Source organism: Canis aureus, chromosome 32 (genome assembly GCF_053574225.1).
Source record: "Canis aureus isolate CA01 chromosome 32, VMU_Caureus_v.1.0, whole genome shotgun sequence".
NCBI lineage: Eukaryota > Metazoa > Chordata > Mammalia > Carnivora > Canidae > Canis > Canis aureus.
The window spans coordinates 21,264,572-21,289,092 of record NC_135642.1 but is presented as its reverse complement, the minus strand read 5'-3'; the positions used below and the strand labels follow the sequence as shown (position 1 = coordinate 21,289,092).

At 34.5% G+C, this 24,521-nt stretch overlaps 1 protein-coding gene across 3 annotated transcripts in view; it reads left to right on the top strand.

Moving 5' to 3' along the window:
* TRPM7 (transient receptor potential cation channel subfamily M member 7) overlaps positions 1 to 24,521 on the top strand; it is a 114,409-nt gene that overhangs the window by 49,804 nt on the left and 40,084 nt on the right. For all 3 annotated transcript variants that reach the window (XM_077881073.1, XM_077881072.1, XM_077881074.1), the window contains exons 12-21: positions 5,232 to 5,366; positions 9,104 to 9,157; positions 12,656 to 12,796; positions 13,100 to 13,234; positions 13,790 to 14,070; positions 15,424 to 15,652; positions 16,704 to 16,859; positions 16,937 to 17,080; positions 19,167 to 19,295; positions 21,856 to 22,134. In XM_077881073.1, the coding sequence (XP_077737199.1) occupies positions 5,232 to 5,366; positions 9,104 to 9,157; positions 12,656 to 12,796; positions 13,100 to 13,234; positions 13,790 to 14,070; positions 15,424 to 15,652; positions 16,704 to 16,859; positions 16,937 to 17,080; positions 19,167 to 19,295; positions 21,856 to 22,134 (1,683 nt within the window). The remainder of the gene's footprint in view (positions 1 to 5,231; positions 5,367 to 9,103; positions 9,158 to 12,655; positions 12,797 to 13,099; positions 13,235 to 13,789; positions 14,071 to 15,423; positions 15,653 to 16,703; positions 16,860 to 16,936; positions 17,081 to 19,166; positions 19,296 to 21,855; positions 22,135 to 24,521) is intronic.

Sequence of the window (24,521 nt, the reverse complement as noted above, 5' to 3'; positions counted from 1 at the left end):
GTTGAGTCTAGCTAAAGGTTTCTCTTCTTAACCTTTTATCTTTTCAAAGAATCAGCTCTTAGTTTCATTGATCTTTTTTGTTTCTATTTCATTAATTTCTAATCTCTGTTATTTCCTTCCTTCTACTAACTTTATGTTTTGTTCATTCTTTTTCTTATTCCTTGAGGTGTAAGTTAGGTGTTTGAGACTTAGAAATTTCTTGAGGTGTAGGCCTTTATTGCTATTAGCTTTCCTCTTAGAACTGCTTTTGCTACATTTTACAAATTTTGGTATGTTGTATTTCCATTTTTAATTGTCTCAAGATATTTTTTGTTTCTTCTTTGACTCCTTGTTTAGTAGCATGTTGTTTGGTCTTCACATATTTGTAAATTTTCCAGTTTTACTCATGTAACTAATTTCTAGTTTCATACCATTGTGGTTGGAAAAGATGCTTGATATGATTTCAGTCCTCCTAATTTTATTAAGACTTGTTTTATAGCCTACCGTATAATCTATCCTGGAAAATATTCCATGTGCACTTGACAAGAATATGTGTTCTTTTGCTTTTGGATGAGATGTTCTGTAAATATCTGTTAATTCCATTTAAGACCAATATTTTCTAACTGATTTTCTGTCTGAATGTTCTATCGATATAAGGGGTGTGTGGTTAAGTATGCTACCATTATTGTATTGCTATCTCTTTCTCCCTTTGTGTCTGTTAATATTTGCTTTATATATTTAGGTCCTCTCTAGGATGCATAAATATTTATGCAGATTATATCTTCTTGTTTGATAGATGTCTTTATTATTATGTAATGCCTTTTATTACAGTGTGTGTTTTAAAGTGTGTTTTGTCTGAGAGAAATACAGCTATTCCGTCTGTCTTTTTGGTTTCCATTTGTATGGAATATCTTATTCTATACCTTCACTTTTAGTTTGTGACTTTACATCTAAAGTGAGTTTCTTGTAGGCTTCATATAGGTGATGAGTCTTGTTTTTTTAATCCATTCAAACACTGCGCATTTTCATTGGCATTTATTCCATTTACATTTAAAGTAATTATTTATAGATGTGTACTTATTGCCATTTTGTTTATTGTTTTCTGGCTTGATGGATGAATGGACAAGGAAATTGTGTATACATACAGTGGAATGTTATTCAGCCATAATAAAGAGTGAAATCTTGGTATTTACAACAACATAGATTGATCTTGAGATCATCATGCTAGGTGAAATATAAATACCATACGATTTTTTTTGTATGTGGAATTAAAGAAAAATTAAGCTCATAGATACAGAAACCAGATAAGTGATGGAGAAGTGGGAAAAATAGTTGGAGTCAAAAGGTTAAAAGAAAAAGCAAGCAAAGAAATAGTCTTTTATGTATAAGAGAATTCATTGTACTGTTATATTAGATGTTTAAACCAGATGGTCTTTACCATCTTATTAATGGGAACAATCTTTTCCCAGTTTTGAGGATAAGAAACCTTAGTGTTATTTTTTACTTTTGTCTTTCTCATATATTACAATCCAATTCCATTTGTAAACGTTTTCAGGTCTCCTTTCAAACTACCCAATTTTTTTTAACATCCTGGTCCAATCTACTGTCACCCTTCTTCTATGTTGTTTTAGGGGCATCCTGTTTGATTTCCTTATTCTCATTCTTCCTCTCCTTTTAGACAGAAGATGGATAACATCACATTTATGCAGAGCATAATCCAGAGCCTTTATGATGGCTTGTAGGGCTTCACATCTTCTGTCCCGTTACTACCTCTCTTACTTTCCATGTTAACACTATTCCCTTTTGACTCTTTTATGTAGTCATATTGGCATGTTCTTTTTTTTTTTTTTTTTTTTTTTTTTTTTTTTTTTTTAGATTTTATTTATTTGAGAGAGAGATACAGAGATAGAAATAGAGAGCACAAGTGGGGAGGAAAGGGAGAAGCGTGCTACCCTGCTGAGCAGGGAGCCTGTTGCAAGGCTCAACCTCAGGACTCTGGGATCATGACCTGAGATGAAGGCAGATGCTTAACTGATTGAACCACCCAGGTACCCCTTTATAGGCGTGTTCTTAAAACATACCAAGAGTGTTGCCCCCATCTTTATACTTGCTGTTTTTTCTCTTTGGTACAGTATTCCTCTGGATACCTACCTGGACTTGATTCCTTTTTCTGGTTTCCTTAAAAAAACAAAACCCAAACACATTTATTTATTTAAATAATGTCTATACCCAATGTGGGGCTCAAACTCAAGACCCTGATATAAAGAGTTGCACACTCTTCATACTGAGCCATCTCCTCAGATGTAAAGGCTTGGTCAAAGCCTTTTTCTTCTATGTATATGTGGTTTATGTTATGGGTTTGTTTGGCACAATGCTAGCTATTTGATTTTGTGCTTTCCTTCATGTTAGTTTGCAGCATAATTGTCTTACTGTTTTCCCTCTTGGTTATTAGAAGTTCAGAATGCATTAAGTATATGAAGAAATGTGAAACAAAGCAGATACTTCTTCTTTAAACCTTTTTTTCCTCAGATGTGGAAATTTTATCGGGCTTTATTGTTTTAGGGCAGTGATTATAAACCTAATTCAGAAAGAACACTTCTTTTTGTTCAATTCAGATAAGACACATAAGTTTCATTATGACCTTTTTGTTATGTGAAAATTGACTTTCTTGAAGTGCTTACTATACAAATTTTTATTTAAAAAATTTTTTAATATGTCTTTTCAAGATTTTTATTTTATTATTTTTATTCATGAGAGACACACAGAAGCAGAGATGTAGGCAGAGGAAGAAGCAGGCTCCCTGCGGGGAGCCTGATACAAGACTCAATCTCCGGACTCTGGGATCACGCCCTGAGCTGAAGGCAGACACTCAACCACTGAGCCACTCAGGCACCCGTATACAAATTTTTATTTTTATTTTATGTTTATTTTTTAAGGTTTTATTTATTTATTCATGAGAGACAGAGAGAGAGAGGCAGAGACACAGGACGAAGGAGAAGCAGGCTCCATGCAGGGAGCCTGATGTGGGACTGGATCCTGGGACTCCGGGATCACGACCTGAGCCAAAGGCAGATGCTCAACCACTAAGCCACCCAGGTGTCCCCCTATACAAATTTTTAAAAAGCAATATAATGCCCTATTGTGATAAAGACAAAAGTCATTTATAATAAAAGATATTTTAATGCAGAGGTCTCAGGAATAGCAACATATAATTGGCATAATAAATAATTAGATGCTTGCACTTATTTTATATAGGATCAGTATAAATGCTGCAGTTGTGAGTGCACACTAATATAAGAATGTTTTTGGTAATTTAAATTCCATGGGGAGCAGGAAAACACCCATTACTAGTATAGGACAAGGAAAGAACAGGAAGAAGACCAAGTAGAAATTAGAATAAACGTTAGTTTATGTTAGAATAAGTAATAACATAGCAGAATTATTTGTATGTGGTAAGAGAAAAAGAATATCAACTAAAATAGGAATAACATGCCATGATAAATTACCAGTTAATATGAGAAAATGAGTAAGTTTTACAGTGTTATTAATTAGTTTGGCCTTATCTTTAAGCACAATGCCAAAATATTTTCCTTGTTATGACATAGAACTAAGTGATGAAAAACACTGCAGAGAACATCTTTCTTCTTGAAATCCCATCATGTATAAGGGTATAGTCTATACCCTTAAATTTAGTTTATACCCTTAAAAAGATCTTGGTGATGGGGTACCTGGGTGGCTCAATGGTTGAGTGTCTGCCTTTGGCTTAGGGTGTGATCCCAGGATCCGAGATCGAGTCCCACGTCGGGCTCCTTGCAGGGAGCCTACTTCTCCCTCGGCCTGTGTCTCTTCCTCTTTCTCTGTCTCTGTGTCTCTCATGAATAAATAAATAAAATATATTTTTTTAAAGGAACAGTTTGTAAATGCTGATATACACGTGTTATATTAAACAGCACAGATCGTGTGGCTATTTGGAAATACAATTTTTTCTAATGGTGAATAATTTAAAGTTCTAAAGAAAGCTAAATATCATCTTATCTAATTTATATGATAGTTGGATTTCTGGAAAGTTCGTTTTTTTTTTTTTTTTTTAATGATAGTCACAGAGAGAGAGAGAGAGGCAGAGATACAGGCAGAGGAAGAAGCAGGCTCCATGCACCGGAAGCCCGATGTGGGATTCGATCCCGGGTCTCCAGGATCGCGCCCTGGGCCAAAGGCAGGCACCAAACCGCTGCGCCACCCAGGGATCCCTGGAAAGTTCGTTTTTTAAAGCAAACCACGACAATACTTTGTATGTAAAGCAGAATTACTGCATTTTCATTGATGAACATCTAATGGGATAACAGAATTGTGTAAAATATGGAACAATTCCTTTTTAAGTAAAATTGTCTGGCATGTGGTATGATCTTTGGTATCCTTTGAATATTAGTAATGATCCCCAATTATTGAAATGATCCCTTCAAACTTGAGGGGAAGAACACTGGGTGTTAGATACTATGTTGGCAAATTGAATTTAAATGAAATGTTAAAAAAAAAAAAAAAGAAAAAGAAATCCCTCTAAAAAACCTTTCCTAAATGTCGAGAACTGTTGCTCTAAGGTATTTTTCTCCTAGATTTACTTGATAATGGATTCCCCACTCCCACCCCCCCACCTCCCCACGCAACACTTTCCTGCAGAAATACTGCTTATGGAATGTTTTTTGGGGAATGCTACTCTGTAGAGGTCTTTTCTTTTATTCCCTTTATACCTTAAATCCTAGCCATTTACTAATTTTGCGTTTTGTTGGGGAGGGGCAAAGGAAGGGGGATAGAGAGACTCTTAAGCAGGCTCTACGTGGAGCTGGATGCAGGGCTTGATCTCACAATTCTGAAATAATGAACTGAGCCAGAATCAAGAGTTGGACACTTGACAGACTGAGCCTCTCAGGCCTCACCTATTTTGCATCTTTTTAATTTTGTTCTAAAACTGTTGAGAAACAAATAAGGAATTGCATTTAGAACTTTTAATCTGTGGGGCACCTGGGTGGCTCAGTGTTTGAGCACCTGCCTTTGGCTCAGGCTGTGACCCCAGGGTCCTGGGATTGAGTTGTACATTAGGTAGGCTCTCCACAGGGAGCCTGCTTCTCCCTCTACGGATGTCTCTGCCTCTCTGTGTGTGTCTCATGAATAAATAAATAAAATCTTAAAAAAAAAAAAGAACTTTGTATTTGTATATTAGACTTTGTGAAATATATTCATTAAATTTTATATTTTAGGTTGGATCCTTGGAACAAGCTATGCTTGATGCTCTTGTGATGGATAGAGTTGCATTTGTGAAGCTTCTTATTGAAAATGGAGTAAGCATGCATAAATTTCTTACCATTCCTAGACTGGAAGAACTTTACAACACAGTAAGTATGTGTCAGAATTCTTTGTTGAATAAGCTTTATCATCTTTGGGAAGTGTCATTTTACCTGGACATATCCAATTCCACTGCCAAGACCTTTAATGATTTGCTTAATGACTTGGAAAAATTACTGCCAGTCTTAGGGTAGATTGGTTATGTGACAATCTGAAACTCTTTGCTTGTTTCTGGAGATTTTCCCTGATACCATAGCCACGTAAGAAGGAGGTAAAGTGTTTACAACTGTCTCCCATTTCTTCCCTTCACCACTTTTTAAAACTGTAGGATCAGCTTCTTCATTAAAAGTCACTTTATTTCCTTTTTTCCCCGCCTTCTTGGTGGTCGTTTATTACACTAAATTTCATTGGATGCCTTTTCGTAATGGAGAAATTACACATTGTGTTTTCTTCTTTTTGTTTTTTACGTTCATAATTTTAACCTTGTGATATCCCCTTTTAGCTTACATACCTTTTTGTTTTTTTTTTTTCTAAAGAGCTCCTGAAAACTGTTCCCTTTACAAAGATTGTCTAGCATTGGAGAGAGTAAATACTGCCCTTCTTACTGGTTTTCCATGTTACCAACATTATTTTAATTGAGCTATATTTTGAGGTACACTACTACCAAAGCCTAGTTTTCTAACTTTGACTTCTCTGCAAAGCTCTCTGTACATTGATCAATTTCTTTGTATCTCCTCCTTTTCATGCCTAATGTTATTATACTTTGTCCTTTTAGTAGTCATACTATTTCAGTAATCTAATCTCCTGTCTTTTCTTCAAATCAGTTCTTTAAACTAATTATTATAATCCTATATTTTACCATATCTTTCTCCAGTTAAAAAATCTTTGATAGCTCTCCAGTGTGTATAGAATAATACCCAAACCCTTAGCTTGATTTTCAAAGCTCTTCAGCTTTTGAAATTTTGCCGTAGCTAACTCTATCACTTGACCTTTTATTCCCACCCCCACCTTCACATACTAGATATTTTGGTTATGTTGTCTACCTACTATTTTCCCAAAATATTAACTGTTTAAGAAAGCATTTGTTTACAAAGTTTTGGTGTGTGTTTTTTTCTCAGCTACTCTTCACTTACTGGAATTGTATTCATTATTTAGAATGTAGTTTAATGCCATGCCACTGCCTCTGAACCCATGAATAAACCCATTGGCATAGTTAGTTGAGGATAATTATATCTTTCCCTTTGGATTGTAAATTTTTTTTGAGTAGGGATTATATTTTTATTTTCCTCCATTTTTTCTTAAATAGTGTCTAGCACAGTTAGATTGAACTTTGTTGATATTCTACTTGTTCCTAGCAAACATATAAAAATTAAAAGGATTATTCATTGTGCCGCAGTAATAAGATTTATCCCTGAAATGTAAAGCTGGATATAAAATAATAGAAATAAGGCTCCTGGGTGGCTCAGTCGTTTAAGTGTCTGCCTTTGGCTCAGGTCATGATTCTGGGGTCCTGGGATTGAGTTCTTCATTGGGCTCTCTGCATTGTGGGGAGTCTGCTTCTCCCTCTACCCCTCCTTATACTCGTTCTCTCTTTCTCTCTCACTCTCTAAGTTTTTAAAATTTGATACCATTAGCAAGGCAGATATTTAATTGTGTAGCTCAAAGTTATTAAGATAACAGTTACTTTTCATACTGATGAATTTTTTATAATGTTAAAGGATTATAAAACACAAAGAAGTGGTTCTTAAGCTTTGTTATCAGGGTCCTATTATATAAAAATTGTTGGGCTTAAAAGCTATTTTAAAGTGGGTTTCTTTATATATGTTGATATTTACCATATTAGAACATAAAACCAATATTTTTTAAAAATACTAATTTTAAGTAACAACAATAAATCCATTACATGTTAATACAAATAACATTTTTCAAGAAAAAAATAGATTAGTGAGAGTAGAATAGTTTTACCGGTTAAAATCTCTTTAATGTATAGCTTCATAGAAGGCAGCTTTATTTTTTAAGATTTTTAATTTACTTAATCTTGAGAGACATAGAGAAAGAGGCAGAGACCTAGGCAGGCTCCCTATAGGGAGCCTGATGTGGGACTCGATCTCAGGACCCCGGGATCACGACCTGAGCCAAAGACAGATGCTCAACCCCTGAGCTACCAGGTGCCCCAGAACCTTTTAAATTTAATCTTAGCTATCACACAGCAAGAATCCTCTGGAAACTACACTGAGAGTTTCTCACTGAACACTGAGAGAAATGAAAAAATGCAAATAACATGGTTGTTTTGTTTTGTTTTAAGAGAGAGAGGGAAAGAGGAGAAAAGGTTGGAGGGAAAGGGGAAGAGAACTTTAAGCAGGCTGAGAGCGGAGCCTGACGAGCTCAATCTCATGACCCTGAGACTACCACCTGAGTGGAAACTAAGAGTCAGATGCTTAATTAACTGGGTCACCCAGATACCCTAAAGGGAAATAACATCTTAACATGATTCTGAAAATACTTTTGATCTCATGGACCGTCTAAAACAGTCTTGGGGGCTTTCAGGGGGCCACACTTTGAAAACTGCTCTATTAAAGTATATTTATTTTATACTGAAAAATTATATTTAATACACAAAATTAATAGATTAAGATAAAATAGAATTCTAAATATTACATTTCTATATTATATACAGTTAGAGAAAATACAGTGAAACTTGCTAATACCTAAAAAATATGAAATACTTCATATTATTTTTAAAAAATTAATATGGAGCATTGCCAGAGAGAACTCAGCTCCTGAGTATCGGATAGATTAAATATTATAAAAAGAGAAAGAGCAAAGTAAGGCAAAATAGAGTTTATGCTGGTATTAGGTACAGTTATCTTCAGGTATTATATAGAATAAATCAATAAATTAATGTTTTAAAGAAGTCATAGGCTTACCCTGTTAGATTTGAAAATCTATTACCTATTACCAAGTATATGTGATCAAAATGGAAAAGTAGATTGAATGGATTAATATAATGACCTCATAAAAATTAATAACAATGATGGATTTATCCCATTTGATATTTTATTTATTTATTTAATTTTGATATGTATTTATTTGAGAGAGAAAGAGCGCACGAACACGCACAGAGATAAGGAGAAGCAGATTCTATGCTGAGCAGGGAGCCTGACACCGGGCTTGATCCTAGGAACCCAGAATCGTGACCTTAGCTGAAGGCAGATGCTTAACCACCTGAGCCACCCAGACGTTTCTGATACTTCTTTTAAACAATAAAAGTATTGAAAATAAATCTCTATTTGTACTGCCTAGAATTCATTGCAGTAAGTTTTAGACGAATCAAAGCACTGTCTAGAAAGAATACATGTTTGGCCCATTTACCTCAGTCTTGATGGGGGAGATGATATTTGATACCATCAAAATAAGATTACTGTAAAAATGGAACATGTGGTTAGTCTAATAGTATACATAAATGGGAGTAAGATATTAAGATACTTATGGATGTAAGTATGCCAATTTAACTTCCTTAAGTGGAAATTAAGATGACCTATATGTTAAAAGTTTGTTACCCAAAGTATTTAAAGTATTGGTGCAACTTGATGGTTAGTGGCAGAAACAAGGTACATTCTAACAAGAAGAGAGTATATAGCTCCATTATCAATGAAAGAAATGTAAACTGGAGATAGAATTGTGAAGCTTGCAACATTTGCATGATTTAAAATTTGTGTTGGAAGGAAGTTGTTAACATTATATTAGAAGAAAAATAATAATTTGCTCTACTTTTTTCTCCTTAAAGAAACAAGGTCCAACTAATCCAATGCTATTTCATCTCGTTCGGGATGTCAAACAGGTAAGAGATTGTTTTGGTTTTTGAAAATGCTATTTTAAAAATTGATTATACTTCATCTGTTTCCAAAACACATTTAAATAATATACACCTTAAAAATAGCAATAAAATGACATTTTTTTAGAACAAGATAAAAATAAGGGCTAAATTTCTGGTAACATAGAAATAAAGAGCATAATAAATGAAGAAAAAGGAAAGGTTATGAAATTAAGACCCAGTTTTCTGAGCTTCTAGTCATCTGAGACAAAGTGTGATAAATTTCTTAATACTCATTGGTCAATAAAGAAAGATTATTGACAGAATGTATTTTCTTTCTGTGTCACAAGAAATTTGTTACCTGGGCCTGTAGAAGATATTGAATAAAGACATTGAGGGAAGCACAGGATGGTGATCTTCATGGAAGATTTTGCCAGTAAAAATGCTGAAATGTTCATGTTCATGCATGAACCCTCTCTCTTATTTTTTTTTTTTAAAGATTTTATTTATTTATTCATGAGAGAAACAGAAGCAGGTTCCATGCAGGGAGCCTGATGCGGGATCGGTCCCGGACTCGATCCCAGACTCCAGGATCACGCCCTGGGCCAAAGGCAGGCGCTAAACCACTGAGCCTCCCAGGCGTCCCTGAACCCTCTCCTAATATGCAGTATTGATCATGACTGAATGTCTAACAGTCATATGGTCTAAAGCCATTCTGTGGTGACTGAATTTGATGACTAATATCCCCCTGCTCTACTATTAGGATTCTTTGTGAATTAATAGTTTTAGACATTTATTAAAAATTGTATAGTCATTTAAAATATTGGTATCCAGTAGTTTTCCTAGTGAAAAGGTATTCATTTAATTAGTTGAAATTTTTTTTAGTTTCTGAACTTAAATGCTTTTTTTCTAGAACTTTTAAAAAAAAAAACATTTTATTTGTTTATTCATGAGAGACACACAGAGAGAGAGAGAGAGAGAGAGGCAGAGAGACCGGCAGAGGGAGAAGCAGGCTCCATGCAGGGAGCCCAATGTGGGACGCAATCCCGGGACTCCAGGATCATGCCCTGGGCTGAAGGCAGGCACTAAACCACTGAGCCACCCAGGGATCCCCTTTTTCTAGAATTCTTGATTCAAACTTTTACTTGCTCTTAAATATGAGTATACTATTAACAGAAAAATTAAATAGGAAATGTCATTTTGTTTTAATTTTTTGTGTTTTATTTAATAATAAACTAGCATCCTGTAGGAAGAACTTAGACTTTATTATACTTAAAAATATTTTTTCTTTAATTCAATTTTTTCCATTTATTTTCCTTTATGCCTTCATTAAAACATTTCACATACTATAAAATTGATTCATTTAAGGAGTTCAGTGGCTTTTAGTATATTCACGGTTGTGTGACTATCACTACAATCTAATTTTAAAGTAACTATACCTATTAGTAGTCACTCCACATTCCTGCTTCCTTCTCTAATCTCTGCCTGTCCCCTGCCCTAGGCAACTGTTTATTTTATTTTATTATTTTATTTATTTATTTGTGAGAGACACTGAGAGAGAGGTAGAGACATAGGCAGAGGGAGAAGCAGGCTCCAGGCAGGGAGCCCGATGTAGGACTCGATCCAGGACTCGATCCTAGGCCTCCAGGATCAGTCACACCCTGAGCCAAAGGCAGACGGTCAACTGCCACCCAGGCATCCCCCTAGCCAACTGTTAATCTGCTTTCTGTCTGTATGGATTTGCCTATTCTGGATGTTTCACATTGATTTGTGGTTTCATTGTCGTGGTTAAAATAAAGCTTTTTTTTCTTCCTAGAAAGCTTGAGTGATGGGGGAGATCTTCAGTCCAGGGGTTCCTAAAACACATTTGCATTATGATTTACTTATGTGGGTTAGCAGAAAGAACTATAGTTGTTAATTCTAGAAACAGATTTGTTGGTGCCAGGGTATCTCTACTGGTTAAGCGTCTGCCATCAGCTAAGGTTCCAATCCCAGGGTTCTGGGATTGAGTCCCGCATTGGGCAACCTGTTCCTCAGGGAGCCAGCTTCTCCCTCTTCCTGTCTGTCTCTCATGAATAAATAAATAAAATCATTAAAAATGAAAAGAGATATTATATATTGATTATCTTTACATTGGTAGCTATACTAAACCAATTTTTAAAATTTTTTAAATTTCTATAAGTGAAAAATCCTAAAGTAAAGGCAATAATTCACCGTTTTCTGAACCAAATTAATAAGTTGAGTGCTATCAGTATTGTATAGTTTGAGAAATTGCTCATCATGCTTTTTTAGATAACTCACTTAATTTCCTTTAATATTTCCCATGTAAGTGAGATCATATGGTATTTGTCAAGTTTTTTGAAAAAAGAAAACTAAAAAATTAGCATGATATCTTCATTTATAAATATATTTGGAAATGGCTCGACAAAAAAACATCTTGCATTTAAGGTGAAAATAATTTTTAATTAATTTTTAAATCAGATTTAAGGAGTATAAGTATTTAGAAATTTAAAATTTCACAGATGAAACCAAATTAAAAAATTTTTTTTAAAGTACTGGGGCACCTAGGAGTGCCTGAGTGGCTCAGTCCGTTAAGCATCCAACTCTTGATTTCGGTTCAGGTCATGATCTCAGGGTCGGGTCGTGAAATCCAGCCCCGCATCAGGCTCCACACTCAACTTGGTCTCTGCTTGAGATTGTCTCTCCTTTTCCCTCTGCTGTTCCCTATTGTGTGCACACACTCTTTCTCTCTTTCAAATAAATAAATAAAATCTTTAAAAGGTTTTTTTAAGTCTTAATTTTATGAAATTATGATTAGGGAAATGGAAAGAATGGTGATGGTAGGAGGGCAGAATTGATTGATATATGTAAATCATCTTACAATTAAACCCTTTCATATTATTTAATGAAATTAACCAAATACTTGATTCTGAACAGGCAGTCTTCCAAACTCACAAGTGGCTCATGGTCCAGAAGTTTATTTGTAAATTGATGTCCTGGGAAAATGAAGTCTTAGTTCTAAACGATGTTATAAGTGGTAGTTTAAATCTTAGATGAGGCTAAAAAACTTATAATAACCTATAATATAGCCAATATAATTTTGGCTAAAAAATACTTATAGGTACTTATGGGCCAGTCTGGAAATTAATTAACACTTATAGCATTATTTTTGCAGGATGCAAGTGATGATAATGTGTCGCTGTGAAAATGAAATACTTGGCTCAAAAAATTCCTTTGCCTTTATGTATGAAGTATGAGGGCATTGGAAAGATCAAATGAACTTATGCTATAGCCATACTTCTGTCCTGAGCACACCTTTGTGACTTCAAAACGTCAGAATCCCCTCTTCTTATAGAAAGAAATGAGGAAGAGATTATTTCCTTCTCTTGTAAAGATAGGTACTAACAACCCCAGCTTACTGTAACAAGTAAACATTTGTCATTTTGTAGATTAGGTGCATTTCTAGGCCTTTATGAAAATACTGAGAAATATCCTGTCTGTATAAAACTAATGTTTTGTTTCCAGGGAAATCTTCCTCCGGGATATAAGATCACCCTAATCGATATAGGACTTGTTATTGAATATCTTATGGGAGGAACCTATAGATGCACCTATACTCGGAAACGTTTTCGATTAATATATAATAGTCTTGGTGGAAATAATCGGGTATGTAATATTTGGGGGGAGGTCTACACATGTACTTTATACACTTTATAAGTTAAAAATTCATAAAAACTCACACACTTTAAAAGTTTAAAATCACTCATATTAGAATGGTGAAAGCATGGTCTTAAAAATACTTTATTTTCAACTATAAGAGTACATAGAAATATTTTGTAACTGAAATCCAAAACAAAGCATTTTTTTCCTGTGTGTACATGTTTGTACATAGATATGAATTGAGTCTTGTATTTTTATGATTTATCAGTATATTTAAATTTGTAAAAACTAATAAGCTTTCATTTTCAGAGATCTGGCCGAAATACCTCTAGCAGCACTCCTCAGTTGCGCAAGAGTCATGAATCTTTTGGCAATAGGGCAGATAAAAAGGAAAAAATGAGACACAATCATTTCATTAAAACAGCACAGCCCTATCGACCAAAGGTATGTTCACATAAATAATAATACCTTTTCTAGATTTTGTTCTTTCTAATTTACTAGTATTTATGAAACAAAAAACTACTTGTTTTAGCAAGAATGAACTTTTGTTTGTAGATATATCTTTGATTATTTATTCTCTCATATGCAAAAAGATATTTATTATGAAGTTAGTGATTCTATGAGTTTTTTTATATTTAGCACTAATAAAAATTTCTAAATGTTAACTGCCTTCTTTTATTCCACTTTAACTTAACATGTGAGATAAAAGTGTTTTATACAAACTTTTCTTCCATTAAAATTATGTTTTATCAGGTATTAGTCAAAATATTTAGGCCCTTTAATTTTGGAAAACTATATTATAATGATTTTTTTTTTTTTAGAAATACTGTTTCTATGAAACCTGAGCTATAATAAAATTAAGTATATAAAATTTACCATTTTGATTTGTGCAGTTGTATGAATTTGAAGACTAGTGTAAAAGAGATTTTGTAACAATTCTCACAGTAATGTCACATGGCCTTATTAGAATGAATCTTAGACATTTGTTTTCCCTTGAAGATTGATACAGCTGTGGAAGAAGGAAAGAAGAAAAGAGCCAAAGATGAAATTGTAGATATTGATGATCCAGAAACCAAGCGCTTTCCTTATCCACTTAATGAACTGTTAATTTGGGCTTGCCTTATGAAGAGACAGGTCATGGCCCGATTTTTATGGCAGCATGGTGAAGAATCAATGGCTAAAGCATTAGTTGCCTGTAAGATCTATCGTTCAATGGCATATGAAGCAAAGCAGAGTGACCTTGTAGATGATACTTCAGAAGAATTGAAACAGTATTCTAAGTAAGTTAGATTTTATCTTTCAAACATTTAAAAACGACAATATGTTTAAGTGAAGAGTATAGTGTCATGCACTTAGTGGGTATATATATGTATAATTTTATTGGCACAATTAAAATGTATTAGGTACTTTTAATTATTGTTTGGTTGGTTGAAAGGGAGGGAGAAGGGCAGAGAGAGAGGGAGAGAGAATCTTAAGCAGACTCCTCACTGGGCATGGACTCCAGGGCGATTCTTGGCTCCATCTCCCAACTCTGATCATGACCTAAGCCAAAATCAGGAGTGGGATGCTTAACCTACTGAGCCACCCTCATGCCCCAGAAAGTATTAGATACTTCTTAAAATTCAGAAAGAAACTTTCCTGCTTATGCACATAAAAAGAGGTTGTAAAATTGTTTATAATTCAAGCGTTAAGTATTTTAGCAAGAAAGAAGAAATGCCAAAAAAAAAAAAAAAAAAAGAAAGAGAAGAAATGCCAGAAGTCAGTTTAATAATTGCACGTACTAGCAATTAATTAGATTAGGAAAAGTTCCATTTGAAGTGGTAAGGAAAAGAAGAAAGTGAGATTTTGAGCTGTGTTCTTTTTTTTTTTTTTTTAATTATTTATTTATTTATTTTATTTATGATAGTCACACAGAGAGAGAGAGAGGCAGAGACATAGGCAGAGGGAGAAGCAGGCTCCATGCACCGGGAGCCTGACGTGGGATTCGATCCCGGGTCTCCAGGATCGCGCCCTGGGCCAAAGGCAGGCGCTAAACCGCTGCGCCACCCAGGGATCCCTTTTGAGCTGTGTTCTAAGGAAATGAATTGAATTCAACTGGAAGGGCATTTTGTTTTGTTCTTGTTTTTTTGTTTTTTCCTTTGGAAGGGCATTTTGGAAGGTGGAACTACATATGTGGAAGAGTAAAACGGTTCACAGAAGTTTACACTTACAGAATAATGGGAATATTAAGCTGGAAAGATATTTTGTAGGAAACTTCTTGCTAGAAAACAGGATTTACCTCTCCCCAAATGGGCTGCCTTTGGAAGAGAGTAAGAGTTATTACTGAAGATAACTCAAGCAGGGATCTTATGACCACTTACTGGGGATCTAAGATTCAGGTGTTTTTCATAATTAGGTTAATCCCTATTCATTTCTTAATGTGACATATTTTAATATTTTGTGATATCCACCATAGCAGTAGACATCTGGGAACAGAGCTACATGATTCTAATGCCTTATAATTCCCTGAGCGGCAATATTAAAAATAAATGTTATATTAAATATAAATATGAAATATGAAATGAAATTTTGTACGTATAGTGTCTACAACTACAGTTTGGTAATATGAATGTTTTGGCTTTTTCTTTTGATAGTGATTTTGGTCAACTAGCAGTTGAATTACTAGAACAATCTTTCAGACAAGATGAAACTATGGCTATGAAATTGCTTACTTATGAACTGAAAAACTGGAGTAATTCCACCTGCCTCAAGTTAGCAGTTTCTTCAAGACTTAGACCTTTTGTAGCTCACACCTGTACACAAATGTTGTTATCTGATATGTGGATGGGAAGGCTGAATATGAGGAAAAATTCCTGGTACAAGGTATACCTTAGAAACAATTTGATAATAAAGTATGTGATTAGATAAAAAGAGAGAATTAGCCCAGATATCTAGTAAAATGCCTTGATTTATGAGAGTTGTGGGGGTGGCAGTGTTGGCATTTTATCTCAAGTGGCATGAAGTGGCCTCTTTTTTCTTCCTATTCTTCACTCTAAATCCTTTCTGGTGTTGATTATTGCAACTCTCTGAGCTAGAAGCATGGGGCAACAAATGGAAGTATTGGTGTTTACAGTCCTGAGCGGCCATGAAAAAAAGTTGTTTCTTTATGAAAAGATAATTTCCGTATTCTAAAATTGAGGACCTGTCTACTAACTTAATAATTTGTTTTACTTGAATAATTGAAGTACATTAGGTATACCTAGTTTTTATGGAAAGAATTCAGATAAAATGTTGACTGGTTCTTTTGGTTTCATCATAGTGAGAGATACTACTTTAAACTTTCCTTTTCATTATCTTATATCTTAAATAAGGTACAGAAATGTAGAAGGCAGAAATCAGGCAAGTGGTTTAACCATTGTAAATAGATAACAAATACTGATCATCTAATAAAAGTAGTGGTGAAAGATTAACCAATAAAAACCCTGATACACAATTATAATTTCTTTGTGCTGTAGGATATTTTGCAGGTAATAACATAAAATTTTACAAATAAACCTGTTTATAGAGGCACAAGCTGAGTAATTGTGTTATGACATAGAATAGTTGCAAAGAGATTTTGGATAAAATTAAACACAATAGCTTCATAAGACTTGAATTTTATTTAAAGAATAAAACAAACTAATAATTATGAAATCTTTTCTATATCCTCATATCATAGTACTCAATTGTTTTGTTACTCCTTAAAACAATTCAACCTGGGCCTCTTTAAATATAATATGCAAGTAAAAAAATGAAGTTTTTGTTTTTTTTCCCCTATACTAACAGCGGCGGATTGGCTAACTAATAATCAAGATATTTAATACCTTTTAATTCTTTTTATTATTGAAGGCCATTAATTTTAAAATGTAAACTCACATGTTTTTAAAATTTTTAGGTCATATTAAGCATTTTAGTTCCACCTGCCATATTAATGCTAGAATATAAAACAAAGGCTGAAATGTCTCATATTCCACAATCTCAAGATGCCCATCAAATGACAATGGAAGATAGTGAAAACAACTTTCAAAACATAGCAGAAGAGATACCCATGGTAAGGAGGAAAAATATTTTTAAGTAAATACAAACTTTTTACGAATGAATGTATGATAAGTGTTATTTTTATTTTAGGAAGTGTTTAAAGAAGTAAGAATATTGGACAGTAATGAAGGAAAGAATGAAATGGAGATACAAATAAAATCAAAAAAGCTTCCCATTACAAGAAAGTTTTATGCCTTTTATCATGCACCAATTGTAAAATTCTGGTTTAATACGGTATGTTGTTTTTAAATGATAAACTTTAGGGAACCTTTTGTCTAAAGTCCATGTTTATCCATATTTATCTTGATATAACTTAGATCACTGACAAGCCATTTTCCATTTAAAAGAGCGTAAGTTTGGGCACCTGGGTGGCTCAATTAGTTAAGAGTCTGCCTTCAGGTCAGGTCATGATCCCGGGGTCCTTGGATGAAGTCCCACATTGGGCTCCTTGCTTAGTGGGGAGTCTGCTTTTCCCTCTACCCCTCCCCTGTGCTCGTGCTCTCTCTCTCATGCTCTTTCTTTCCGAAATAAATAAAATGCTTAAAAGAGTATAAGTTTAACTTAGTTTTATCCTGGTTGCCATCATATAGAATAATAAATATTAACAAATCTCAGTTCTAATTGGAACTAGAAATTGACTAAACAAAAATTTGGTAACCATATGCCTTTTTAAGCAGCTATGAAATACAAATCACCCACCAAAAACTTTGGTAAAGATTAACCAGAAGAATCACTGATATGTTTTTGTGCTTTAGGATTTTGCAGAGAACATGTAAAAGTTTTTAAATGAACGTTTTTGCAGTGTTAATTTGATGGGGAAAAATAATCTAGATCATTCATATAGTTTTGTTTATTAGTGGCATAATAGTTTATTTCCTTAATCATAGTATGGTACATGTTATTATCTGACATATAATTGGCTTTTCTCTTGCTTTGTGGAAGAATAATTTTCTCCCCTAGATCAAAGGGTATATATGTCCATGGGGAGTGGACTCATTTTAAGAAGCACATGAGATTAGCTCCAGCTTTTAACCATGGATTGAATGAATGAGTTTTTATTCCCCTCCCCAGAAAAATTCTTAAATTGTATATTTTGTTATTGTTTTGCTGTTTTTCATTTTTGTCATGTTTTCATTCATTTGACTGACTGTTTAAAAATAGACAATCCTGATGTCCAGATAGAAATTTCTTTTTTTCATTTATTGGAGTTTATTTCCCTGCCTTGCCATAGCTTAAATCAAGAATATGGTAGAGGCAAGGAGAACAAGGAGAGGATACTTAGATATAGTTGTTCAAGGGTGAGCGAGTCTGGGTTTTAATATGAAACAAATCTTCAGATGTTATTATACATAGATCTTATTATCTGCCTATAATCTTTTTTGTTAAGAATATCAAAGGTGGAATGTTACCTTACCTAGGGAAAATGACCTTCATATCTGTTTTCACTTTTTGGGATTCAACCTCAGTGACTGGGAGTTAGGAAAATACCAGTTGTCTTTCCTGGGAATAGTATTTGGTTGGGGGAAGGAGGAAGCAGGTAGTTTGTGTTTCTTGATGATGATGGTGGTGATGAAGTTTATAGTATGTTTAATATATTATACTTTAGGTATAGCATAAGTTAAATGGAATTATATGAACTATGCTAAGAACATAAACCTTCTATTATAAAATTCTTCCTATGGGAAGTACTAAAAAGCGATCAAAGTTCTAGAATACCGTATTTATACCCTGGGAACCATTTATGTTTTTTTTTTTTTAAGATTTTATTTATTTATTCATAGAAACACAGAGAGAGAATGAGAGGCAGAGACACAGGCAGAGGGAGAAGCAGGCTCCATGCAGGGAGCCCGACGCGGGACCCGATCCAGGGTCTCCAGAATCACGCCCTGGGCTGCAGGCGGCGCCAAATCGCTGCACTACCATTTATGTTTTGATTGATAAATGCAGTGTCTGCACTGAAGCTACTTCTGAAACATTTTTTAAAGATTTTATTTATTTATTTTAGAGAGAAAGCATGTGAGCAGAGGGAAGGGCAAAGGGGAAGGGAGAGGGAGGACTCCATGTTAAGTGTGGAGGCCAATGTGGGGCTCAACCTCACAACCCTGAGATCATGACCTGAGCCAAAACCAAGGTCCAAGAACCAGTCACTTAAATTGACTGAGCCACACAGGTGCCCCTAAAACTTTTAATGATTGAAGCTTTGAGATAGTTCATAGGGCTTCATTTAGTCTCTTTTGTGTGTTGGATTGAAATTTTTTATAGTAAAAAAATTTATCTTGTCATTAATATTATTCATATTTTGTGTTTTCTTTTTCATTAGTTGGCATACTTAGGATTTCTGATGCTTTATACATTTGTGGTTCTTGTACAAATGGAACGATTACCTTCAATTCAAGAATGGATTGTTATTGCTTATATTTTTACCTATGCTATTGAGAAAGTCCGTGAGGTATGTCTTGTTTTTCCTACCAGTAACTTAACTGTATATGTGGGGGGTGTTGCGTCTTGTTTTTGGTATGTATGCGAGTATGTGTTACTCATAATCAGTAGGTGATGACATAGAAGTGTAGAACATGTGTCATTTTTGGTATTCTAAAAATTATAAGAATAGAGATCAGTATGTTAACTTTGTCACAATTACGAAGATCATGATTTGTCTCAGAAACATAGCCTAGATCTGTTTATGTTTTAGTTCATCAACATTTATATTTATGCTCTTTGTCACTCTTCAAAAAGTATTAATTACACATATAGCCAATCAGGTAAATTATAAATAGGTTTTTACTTTGTTGTTACATTGTGCTTCCCACTAAAGTTTGCTCTAATTGCCTATTGAATTATTATTAAAATTTAGATTCTTGTGTCTATCACAGTTTTCAGTTTAAATTGTAAATTTTCTAACATCTTGATTTTGAAAAAAAATTTTTTTTCTTTGAATGTTTATACTTTTTATACAAACTAGTAACTACATAAATATAGTTTCATAATATGCTGACTTAAGACTTCTGAGTTATTTCATGTCTGGCTTTAGATTCAAAGAATACATTATTTTGGAAAAACAAATGAAAGCTGTGTACTTCCTTCCACTTAGATATCATAGGAATTTATCCTAAGTAGTTTATTATGCATTTTTAATTCCCTTGAGTACCATGATTTATGTTTATAAAATCTGTTTTTTTACCAACATGTGTGAAAAACTAAATTGTTAAATGATAAAGCTGCAAAGAATTTTTGAAATGCATATTCATAAAAATAATTATACCAAGGATTCATTAGATTGTAATAACTGGTTGCCTGTAGTGGGAAAGGAAGTTAATTGGCTAAGGAAAAAGAAAGGAAGGGAGACTTTTTAGTACTTATTTTTATATATACTATTATTTTAAAGCTGTAAATGTTTTACCATTCCCCACGAAAAATAAAAAAAAATGTTTAAAGATTTATTTGAGAGAGCGTGGGGTGGGGGGCAGAGGGAGAGAAACTCAAGCAGACTTCACGCTGAGTGTGGAGCCCAGTGTGTGGCTGACCTGAGCCAAAATCCAGAGTTGTCCACTCAACCAACTCAGCCACTCAGGCACTGCAAATTTCTAATTTTTATATTGAAGAGAAGAGATAAGTATAGGTACTTAAGCCATTGAGCTGTTTACTTTCTGCAAATAAGATGCCTTTAGAAGATTCTACCAGAATATCCTGTTGTTTCAATGAAAATAAAACAACTTTCAGAAGTATATCACTTTCTAGAGATTCTGTTCTCATTTAAGACTTTCAGTTTCGGGCAGCCTGGTTGGCTCCGTGGTTTAGTGCCGCCTTCAGCCCAGGGCGTGATTCTGGAGACCCGGGATCAAGTCCCATGTCAGGTTCCCTGCATGAAGCCTGCTTCTGCCCCTGCCCGTGTCTCTGCCCCTCTCTCTGGTCTCTCACGAATAAATAAATAAAATCTTAAAAAAAAAAAAAAAAAAAAAAGACTTTCAGCTTCTTGGTGTAGGATGACCTTGATTGAATAGGTCATTTATTTGTGGGTATATGTACACAAATATACACATACATATATGGAATGAAGATAAGGGGGATCCCTGGGTGGCTCAGCAGCTTGGCACCTGCATTCAGCCCAGGGCGTGATCCTGGAGTCCCGGGATCGAGACCCACGTCGGGCTCCCTGCATGGAGCCTGCTTCTTCTTCCTCTGCTTGTGTCTCTCATGAATAAAAAAAAAAAAAAAAAAAAAAAAAAGATAAGAAATACCTGTCTCTGATATCTAACTGAATTGTTTTAGTGATCAAATACATCATCAGATCCCAAGATAATCAAACATTTTGACAAATACCAAATGACAAATACTGTGTAATTTTACTTATATGTAAGATCTAAAAACAAAAGAAACAAAAGCAGAAACAGCCCTATAAACACAGAGAACAAACTGATGGTGGGGAGGAGAGGTGAAGGGCTGGCTGGGCAAAATGGGTGAAAGAGAATGGGAGGCACAGGCTTCCAGTTATGGAATGAGTAAGTTCTAGGGATACAGCATAAGGAATATAGTCAGTGGTATTGTAACAGCATAGTATGGTAACGTGATAGCTATGCTTGTGAGCAGAGCATAATGTATAGAATTTTTTTTTAATGTATAGAATTTTTGAATCACTATGTTGTACACCTGAAACTAATGTGTGTTAACTGAACTTTAATTTAAAAAAACAACTTTGAGGGACGCCTGAGTGGCTCAGTGGTTGAGCATCTGCCTTCAGCACAGGGCGTGGTCCTGGAGTCCCAGGATCGAGTCCCACATCAGGCTCCCCTTGAGGAGCCTGCTTCTCCCTCTGCCTGTGTCCCTGCCTCTGTCTTTTTGTCTTTCATTGAATAAATAATTAAAAATCTTAAAAATAAATAAATAAAACTTTGAAATATTAAAAGATCCATAAAATCTTGTGGTATTATAATTGAATGCTGATGTACATTTTAACAGGAAGAAAGTGATTTCTTAAATAGTTTAATTGAATTTTTTTTTTAAACCTGTAGATCTTTATGTCTGAAGCTGGAAAAATAAGCCAGAAGATTAAAGTATGGTTTAGTGATTACTTCAATATCAGTGATACAATTGCCATAATTTCTTTCTTCATTGGATTTGGACTAAGATTTGGAGCAAAATGGAACTTTGAGAATGCATATGATAATCATGTTTTTGTTGCTGGAAGATTAATTTACTGTCTTAACATAATATTTTGGTATGTGCGTTTGCTAGATTTTCTAGCTGTAAATCAACAGGCAGGACCTTATGTAATGATGATTGGAAAAATGGTAAGTTGAGAGGCATCTAATAATATTAATGGGTTTATTGATATTTTTTTCTTGAAATCATAAAAACCTGCCATTAACATAGTTTTATTTGAACTAGAGAATGTTATTTCATGTTTATTGCCCCATATTTCAAATAAGCCATTCCTCGGGATATTAATTTTTGAAGAAAATAAGTGATGGGATAAGATTAAGAAAACTATATTTTGTTTTATCTTAAAATGTTTTAATTTTTAGATGCTAGTTTCTAGGACTGAGATCACAATGAAAAAATGCAAATTTGTCAGCTGCCATTTGTGAAGATCTTTTCATCTTTATTGATGCTACCCTAATAATCTAGCATCTGCAGCAGTCTAGTAAAATCTGTTTACTCACAACCACTGTGGCCTATCTTCAATCAGCATTATAGCTAGAGTAATTTCAAAATGCATATCTGAATATGTCACTTCCCCTTCTTAAAAAAATCTATTATCTAATGCTTTCATATTACCCCTAGAGATCAGTATATCTAATGAAATGTATAATTCCTGCCCAGTTTAAGTATTTTAGAAAATAATGTAAGGTATTAGTAAACTGTCCATGTGGCTTATTGATGAAATTAGGGAGTAAGGGATATAGGGATTCATGGATAGAGATAAATCTGTGGAGGCTTTTATTAAAGTAGCAGGATATGATCTGCTCTTTGAAAGCTTAAGATAGGAATAAAAAGGCACAACCTGACTAGAATTTCTTTTATGATAAGCAATTGTTGATTGTCAGATTGGATAAAAGGGCCTAGCCTGGATTATATAAAACATTGAAAGCTGGGACTTTAGAGAAGAAAAATATAGGGGAAACCACTGAAGAGTCCTCCCTGTACGGTTTTATTTTTCTTTTCTGTAAGAGAAATAAGTTGACATTTCTTTATCTTTCCTTACCATTTCGGATGGACTTTTCAATGGATGGTTGCTGAAAACAGCTAATCAGATTATTTGTTAGATAATGATTTTCAGCCAGTGGGGACAGGCTGAAAAAGTCTCACAGATGTTTCTCTTGCTCAGCTCCAATTCCCCACACTAATCTTGTCCCATTATTATTGTATTTGCAAGATAATGGTAGCTAAACAATACTACCTATGGTTTATGTCTTTAGGTTCCTCTTTCCTTCTATCATCACTGATTGAAACTTTTTTTAAAGTTACAGTCAGGACATCTAATCTTTTCCTGTTATAATATGTCCACTGTCTTGCTCTTTCCCACAGGATTGACCAACTGGCAGGTTTTGTTTTTTAAATGTAGATGTCAGGTTTGATGTGTGATTCCTTATGCATTGAACTGAAAACTCTATAAAGTGTGTTATGCTTACTCCTGCCATAAATTGCTTTTCAGTTTTCAGTGGTCAGAAAGGCAAACACATATTACTGCTTTTGTAAAAGTAACTTTTCCTTCCTTATTCTAAAATTACTATTGTAGAAATTTTTTAGTAAATACAGACTATCAGCAACATCCACTGTTAACAGTGTAGTGTATACTTTTCCATCTTTCAAGACATACAGGAATATAGGTGTGTGTCTTTAACTTCACACAAATAAATGTATATAATAGTTTTATCAAAATAGGCTCATTATATGTACTATCTCATTCTGTCATGAAGTTTTTCACAAAGAATATGGTATTTAAAAGTTTGGTAGGGGATCCCTGGGTGGCGCAGTGGTTTGGCGCCTGCCTTTGGCCCAGGGCCCGATCCTGGAGACCCGGGATCGAATCCCACGTCGGGCTCCCGGTGCATGGAGCCTGCTTCTCCCTCTGCCTGTGTCTCTGCCTCTCTCTCTCTCTCTCTCTCTCTGTGTGACTATCATAAATAAAAAAATAAATAAATAAATAAAGTTTGGTAAATAGGAACTTTTCATGAGCGGGGAATTTCTAATCAGAGAAAAAGCTTTGAAAAGCGTAAAAAGCTTGAAGATACAAAAGAAACCTTCCTCACAGTTGATACCATTAATAAAGATTACATTTATGAAAATTGCATGGTAAATGGTAAACTTTTCCCACTCTGTATCTGTACATTTAAACTAGAAATCCTGGGATCCCTGGGTGGCGCAGCGGTTTGGCGTCTGCCTTTGGCCCAGGGCGCGATCCTGGAGACCTGGGATCGAATCCCACGTCGGGCTCCCGGTGCATGGAGCCTGCTTCTCCCTCTGCCTGTGTCTCTGCCTCTCTCTCTCTCTCTCTATCATAAATAAATAAAAATTAAAAAAAAAAGTTTAAACTAGAAATCCTCATTTTAGATATGAGAAAATGGGATATTTAAATATTTTTAATTAATTAAATTTAGATCAGATATAAGGAAGGTTGTCAAATAGGCTTTATGTGGAAGGTATGAAATCCAGAGACCTGTGACTCATCAGTCAT